This window comes from Cryptotermes secundus, unplaced genomic scaffold, assembly GCF_002891405.2.
Source record: "Cryptotermes secundus unplaced genomic scaffold, Csec_1.0 scaffold3941, whole genome shotgun sequence".
NCBI classification, from domain to species: domain Eukaryota; kingdom Metazoa; phylum Arthropoda; class Insecta; order Blattodea; family Kalotermitidae; genus Cryptotermes; species Cryptotermes secundus.
Window position 1 is genome coordinate 74,168 of NW_019728603.1, and position 7,875 is coordinate 82,042.

Below are 7,875 nucleotides of genomic sequence, written 5' to 3' on the forward strand. Positions count from 1 at the left end.
CTGCTGATGACGCTGCTTCCGGCATCAGTTTTTGGTGTCTCTCTTCGTCTGATGCCTACCCTTTGACCTGTCCAGCAAGGGAGGCCCTGCCAGTAGCTACACTACCGCTGGTATAGCTCTCAGGGTCCTTGGCATACTCAAACCCCCTCACCATGATAAGGTGGAGCCACCAACGAGGGGGCTTAGGAAATGCTTAATAAAAATACCCTTCTGGCATCACTGAGCTCAGGTCCCACTTAAGCCCAAATGGTACCCCAGGCAACAAGAAATTCCCTACCCCCTCAGTTAATAACAGCTCAACTTTCTCAGAACTTTAACACAAAATTCCCAGACATTGTCATGAAGACCATCACAGTTCTTACAACATTTTTTTTACATTGTTGCACAACATGTTCATATGACTACAAATTGATTGTTGCAATATGAAACAAAAGAGCAGCAAAAAGTAATTTTCATTTTACAAAATGCCAAAGAAGTGTAAAATATGCCACCCCTAAAATCATACCACCCAAGGCATCCACTTAATTCACTTGTGCTGTCAGTGCTAGTCTTTGACTGGGATGTACTTAAAAGCAATGCTGTATATCTCCAGCAAGCATGGTTTGTGTCTTCACATACTGCTCATGGCTCCCACTTGTGCTTGATTTCATACATGCTTCCTGTCAGTGGCAACTTGTCAACATCTAACTAGCCACAAAATGTAATGAACACTTTGGGAGAGCAGAATGCTGGATTCTCTGTTCTCTGCAGGAGTCTACATGACATGATTTTTCATGAGAAAATAATATGATTCTACTAACATTTTTCTTTTTGCAGGCTACTTCTGTGGAAGCAGGAAAGTTCATGAATGTAGCCATTTCACCATTCAGTGTGTGGACAGTGCTGGCCTTAGTAAGAGAAGGTTCTGGTGGTAAAACAAGCTCTCAGCTTCAAAAGGCTCTTCATTTGCATGAGAGCAACAGGGCCATTCGTGCAGCTTACCGCAAGTTAAACCGTGTTATACATGTAAGTACATTGTACTGTACTTTACAGTAGTATGGACCTCAAGTGCCACCTTTAGCAGATAGAAGGTGTCGCGTGGTCAGTGCAATGAATCCCCAAGGCCATTAATTCCGGTTTTCTAGACCGGAGCTGCTACTTTTCAATTCAAGTAGCTCCTCAGTTATCCTCATGAGGCTGAGTGAACCCCATTCCAGACCCACTACATCTCAGAAAATCCGGTAGCGGCTGGAATCGAACCCGGGACGTCTGGATCTGTAGCCAGGAACTCTGACCACTATACTGCCTAACTTCACCGACAAGCAGCATTTGCTCGGTTTGTATAGTTTGCTTGCAGACTCAAGCCACGGAGTTCATGGGCATCAAGTTTGTAAGTGGCAAACTACTTGCTAATGAAGGATTGTCCATGCCGAAATTCTGTTCCTACCGTATGGTGATGTGATAGACAAAACTTGCCAGGACAAGTTTAGAGTAACGGAAGTAAACTGTCATGTCATTGGTCTGCAGAGAAACAGTAGGGGAGCAGCTATTTCCTTCTTTGAAAAGTAAACAAAGAGCAATGTGACTGTGCTTCCTGTACAGCAATGTTTTCTGGGTTCCCTAGTCAATCTTTCCCTACCATGCTTAATTAAAGATTTATATTTAATATAATCTATTGGACATTTGAATGGACTCTGGATGTGGGATGTATCACATGACAGGTTAGGTTTTCACAAAGTCTGTGCATGATGGGTGTGCATGCTGACCCCACAACACAAGATGCAGAGAATGGGTCTGGCATTACAGCATCTCAATAGCTACCACGATGAAGGACACAATATACTAGCCAGAATTGTCACAGATGAGTCTTGCTCCAAGCGACTTCCATTTGTTTGGCCCTCTTAAACATCATCTTTCGGCTGAACTTTTTCTGATGATGAAGCTGTAGATAGGGAAGTCACCGCCTGGTTCCAACAGCATCCCAAAGAATTTTATGCTGCTGGTTTTCAGGGGCTTGTGAAACAATGGGACAAGTGCCTCAATATACAGGGAGATTATGTTGAGAAATAAAAGCATTTTTCAAATCAGTACTGTTATTTGTTTGAGTTCTATATCCATTTGTACCTTACTTATTGACTTACTCTCGTATAATTCAGAAAGAAATATGTGTAGGAAATAAATGGGGCAAAACTAATGTACTCTTAGTAAATAGCATGGTATATGCAGTTTATATATAGAAGTGTTAAGAAATTAAGAAAATAATCAAGTCATGCTCATTGGATTTGTTTCAGTGTTGGAGTACATGATTTTTGTTTTATTGGCCCTAGGTTTCTGGAAGTGGTGTTGAAATGATCGGAGCTAACGTCCTCTTCACTGATATAAACCGGCCTTTACAATTGGATTTTCAGTACCTGGCAGAGAGAATTTATAAGTCTGCTGTTCATCCTGTTAATTTTATGAATCCATCTGCTACTGCTGACCTCATAAACCAATGGGTTGCAAATGTCACCCATAATCGGATCACACAGCTTGTACACGAAGGTCTGTAAAATTATCAGAATGCAATTTTCAGCAGTTTTCTTTTTAACTGAATAAACCTTCCCCTTTATGCTGCAGTTCTTTATTTTAATTCTTTTTTTGCAAGCCTGATGGAGATGATTATTTACGGTTTTTATTAACCCATCAGAATGGTAACATATTCACCTCAATGTAGTGTCTCCATCAGGAATAACATGATAAAACAATAAATATTAGGATTTGAGTTTCTTGCAGCGGTGGCTATGAAGATATATCTTCTGGGATATAACACTCTATAGTTCGTTAGAAGTCAGCTGTTGTTTGAGAGGAAAATCTTACTGAGCAACAAGAATAGCTATGCATGCTGCCTATTTTATGTTTGTTTCTTGCTTGGCTTACTTTTCAACTCTGAAAGTGATGATGTGCCCACATCAATTGTCTTTCAGAAGACTACATGTTGATATATCCCAGAATTTTTAACTCATGATAAATACTGACTTTACACAAACAAGTTATATAATATTATTTAGCCTTTTTCACTATATCGTTGTTTATTATGCACGATACATTTCAACCAATTTAATTGTTCAGCATTAGAGTCATGTTCTTTACTCAGCATGTACAACTATATATAACACAAGTTATTTTGACATTCTGAACATTTTAAGAAATTTTATTTGCTAAATTGACATATGTGTTTTCTATATTCAGTAATGTGAATGCTCAGTTAGGAGTCATGTTCTTTATTACTTTAAATTAGCTGAAGAACTTTTGTAAAATAAATATAACAGTGCGTATGGCAAACCAGACTGGGTTATGTACAACAAAAGTCACCAACTGTGGGTGTTGTTTCCCTGAAATGTTGTTGGTTTGGAAGACCAAAGCCTTGTGGGAAACTGTGGGCACTCTTTAACACTCATAGAAGGTTAACTAAATTGGTTGTTCCATCAGTAAACACAAAGAATTTGTAATAACCTGTTTCAAAATAATACATCTTTAGGTAACACACTAATTAAATAATAACATTATCAGTTTTATTATTTTCCTTTGAGATATAAGATTAATAAGAGTTGAAGTCCGTGATGATGACCTTAGCATTGATAATGGTCATACTCACCATCTCACTTCATCACCAATTTTTTCTCTACATAAGTAACTTAAGAACTGCAGATACATAAAATGACGTACCATGTTGGCAGAATAATACTAGATATAAATGGGAAATTATGATTTGTGATATACTGCTGTAATTAAAATACAAATTGCTGTGAACAGAACGATAAATATTAAAATTTCAGTTATTTTTAATAAGAAATGGCCATCACAACACATTCACATAAATTAACATTATACAACTTTAAGTACTTCTCTGAATTTCATTGGCTTCTCTTTTGCAGAGGACATGAAGGATCCTCATCTGGTAATTGCTAATGGAAACTTCTTCAAAGGGAAATGGTTGTTACCATTCAACTCTAGTAATACTATCAGAGAGAAATTTTATGATGACAAAGGCATAGAACTTGGAGAGGTTGAGATGATGTATCAGCATAGTCACTTCCGTTACAGTCGTATCTCTGAGCTTGGAGCAAAAGTGGTGGAACTCCCATATGAAGTATGTTTTTGTCTTTCTTGTTATTATGGAAAGTAAACATTCATTGTTTAGGTAATGATATTTAATTTTTACAATATCTAATGGCTGATTTATTCATTACAGGGAGGGCAGTTCAGCATGATTGTAGTGGTTCCTATAGGCAGTACAACTATAGATGCTCTATTGGAGCGCATGAGCAAAATGTCAATGGAAAAGATATATCATCATATGACAACTGAAGATGAAGCGTATCCTGATGCCTTTGTGGAGGTCTACCTGCCACGTGTTGTGATCAACTCTGACTTTGTTCTAAATAAGGCACTGGAAAAGGTAATGAATCTTAATGTTATGGCATATACTGTATTAATCAATACTGTACTTATCTTCAAGCTTTATGAGTACAACAAATTTACACCTATCAGATAATACAAAGGATTTGTTTAAAAATATACTTAAGTATGAGACTTGAAGCTCTTGCAGTGGAGAATATTAAGGTTATGGTCCAACCTTGAAGATGCGAGGCAGGAGGTGCCTCTTCATTGTTGGTGCTGATCTTGCAAACTACATGGCATAACATTCTAGAAGACCGTAGTTTTGATTATGTTACTGTACCTTTAAAATATACTCTTTGTATATACTGTAATTGCCAGTCATGGTAGCTGAGCGGTCTAAGGCATGTACTGTCTTCGCTCGCTTGGAAACCGCGATTGTGGGTTCGAATCCCACTCAGGGCATGGATGTTTAGTTTGTGTATATGCGTTTTTCTGTGTTTGTGTACAAGTAGAGGCCTTGCGACGAGCTGATCACCAGCCCAAGGAGTCCTACTGAATGTGTAAGATCTAGAAAAACTGAAGTGAACAGAGAAGTTCATGGAGGTAGGCCTAGGCCCACTGGGGCTGTAGTGCCAAGGAACAAAAAAAAATGTACTGTAATTAAGTTGAGTGTGAATACATCTGATGCTATGAAAATTAGTGACAACTAAATTCTGTGCTTGAGCCCTTAAGGGAATTTGACAGTGCTGTGCAGAAAAGACTGACACTGAAGAAATACCATAGAACAGGCCCAGAAAAATATTGGATGCCACATCACAATGACAGTTAAAATTTTCATAATGATTCTTTGAATTTCCGTTCTTTTATATTACTGTTAGTGTTTCTTCCCTCTTTTCCCTATGCCTTTTATATGTTGTATCTTTTTCCCTCCTTTCTTCCTTGTTGCTTTATAATCCTCTACATTTGTCCATCCTACTGCTCTTCATCTGTCCCCTTGATCTTCGTCTCCTTCTTATTAAAACATTTCTCTTACACCTATCCTTTCATTTCCTTGGTGTGTTACTGTTATGGCTCCAAATTATACCTCTAACCTGTAGCTAGTACATGTGGTCACAGAACAAAGGTATATGCTGTGTGCAGAATGTGATATTTTCACTTCCCATCTCTACAAAAGGAGGTCTAATAAAGATGAATGAGAGAAGTACACATACATTCCAGAAGGTAGTACAAGTAATTATAATTTCACTTCTGTTACATTTAGATTTTTTAGTGATTACTGTATTCTTTAACAGTTGGGGATCATTGATGTGTTCAATGATGCAAAAGCAGATCTGTCTAGGATATCACCACACAGTATACATCTGCACAAACTGATTCACAAGGCTGAAATTGTGATTAATGAGGAAGGAACGACAGCCAGCAGTATCACAGGTCAGTCTAGATAGGAATAAGCTGATTATATTGGAAAGTGACCACAATGTAAGACTTCTAGACTGTTTTGTAGGTAGTCAGCATTTGTATTACTGATTATTGTCGCTTCTTTAAAAAGTATTGGTCCTGTGATCTAGTGTAAACATTGCTGAACATTGCTACATCAGGTTAAGATTTATCTGCAGAAAGTTTAATTGCTAACTTTAAATTTTAACTGAGCACTCATACCACGTGCCAGGATGATAAATACTGTACCTACTGGGCAAAGGGTTAGCTTTCCAAATCTTGTCAGTTGCTGTGCCAGGGCACATTTTTAAATGATGATTAACTGATTGTTAATTTAAGTAATTTGAATAATTTTATTACAGTAATCTTGCACCTTGTTCTGGTTCATACTATTTTTATCTGTGCTCCAGTTTCTTGAATATCAGAAATTTTATTTAGTCAAAATTACTTTTCCTCATATCAGTTTTTTTCAGGTTTCTCCTGGAGAAGTACACAGAAAACTCACAACACAAATAGTCCATTTACCAATAAGCATTGTGTGTAGGTTACTGACCCTGTAATAACTAAACTATTTTGTTTCAGGTGGGATTATGTCAGATCGACAGACAATGCCAAAAATTCATGCTAACCGACCATTTGCATTTTTCATAGTAGAAAATTCATTGAAAGTGATTGTTTTTGCAGGAAAAGTTGTAAATCCACATATGTAAATATTTCAAACATATTAATCAGAAACAGTGAAGTATGTGGGTTGTATGAAATCCAAAGGTGATTGTAAATGCTTGTGTTGTATGTTCTTAAGAGGCTCTCACTAGATTAATTTACATATTTGGAAAACTGGAAAATTTGCCAGTTATTAGTAAATTGGTTACAGGAAACCTATCTTCATCCAGTGACTGAAATTTGTTAAGTCTACATGTGTTCTGCAGGACACAGTCTTGAACTACTGGTTTCATGTGACAAAAAATTCTAAGTATTTCTGACGGTAATTGTGTCCAGACTGTACATATTTCCTGCTTTTACGTGTGTATGTCTCAAAATTACAAATTCATACAGTAAGTTTTGATGTAAGGATGGAGATATTTTTGTCATGACAAATAATAAGTAATAACTATGTAAATATGCCTGTCAATCACAACAGTTTTATACTTCTAATAATTAAATTATTAATAAAAAAAACAAACAAACGAACTCCGTGGTTTTAATCCACAAGGGAACTATACCGACGGAGTGATGCTGTATAGTTTCAGAATAAAGCACAATACATAATATTTGCTTACCATGATAGTGGCTTCAGGCTATAAACAATGGAACAAGAAACAGTGCTGCAGACAACAGTATAGTAGAAAACTTATAAATGAATCAATCCATCAAGTATATAATTCATGGATAAACGAGATATAGTGTATAAAACAAGGCAGTGAAGGCAAGAAAACAGCATAACAGAATCAGAGACAACAAGACATTACCTAAGAATAATTCAACACAGGTTATTTAGTATTGATATATACGGTAGCGCACTGTTTTGATAATACAAAATGAGATTAACATGCAATAGAAAATCGTACTTAAAAATTGTGTCTAGCATGATTGCATGCACACATTTTACAAAGATTGATACTATTTTAATACAACAAAAATATAAAACTGAGTTGACCTGTGCAAATAACGATATAAATTAAATTAATTATTTTATAAATAATTCTTTACAATTACAATTCAGCATTTTATATCGCCTGATGATGGCTCCAAGTGAACCGAAATATGCCACGTAATTTTAGCATAGTTAATAAACTTAATTGGCACCAATGTGGTGATGAGTTAATTACTTATTTGTTGTGTTGATGTATATATATATAAGGGGCAGTCAAATGAAAATTGGTCACCACACATAACTCACACGGCGCCCAAGTTGGTAACACTGGAATTTGCTTAGAGTACGAACATCTGGTGAGGACTCGTGAAAGCACAGTGACAACGTGCCCTGGCACACTAGTCATTTGTTTATTGTGCTGGAAGTAAGGTTAGTGCTACCTGTGGTCGTCCAACATCAGTAATGGAGGCGGGTAAAGAAGAACA

At 36.7% G+C, this 7,875-nt stretch overlaps 1 protein-coding gene across 4 annotated transcripts in view; it reads left to right on the top strand.

Moving 5' to 3' along the window:
• The window catches only part of LOC111865318 (serine protease inhibitor 77Ba), a 19,316-nt gene extending 12,329 nt beyond the window's left edge, over positions 1-6,987 (top strand). For all 4 annotated transcript variants that reach the window (XM_023853231.2, XM_023853233.1, XM_023853232.1 and 1 more), the window contains 6 exons: positions 817-1,005; positions 2,307-2,520; positions 3,894-4,108; positions 4,211-4,417; positions 5,652-5,790; positions 6,379-6,987. In XM_023853231.2, coding sequence (XP_023708999.1) covers positions 817-1,005; positions 2,307-2,520; positions 3,894-4,108; positions 4,211-4,417; positions 5,652-5,790; positions 6,379-6,506 — 1,092 coding nt within the window. In that variant the 3' untranslated portion in view covers positions 6,507-6,987. The remainder of the gene's footprint in view (positions 1-816; positions 1,006-2,306; positions 2,521-3,893; positions 4,109-4,210; positions 4,418-5,651; positions 5,791-6,378) is intronic.
• The last annotated feature ends 888 nt before the right edge of the window (positions 6,988-7,875 follow it).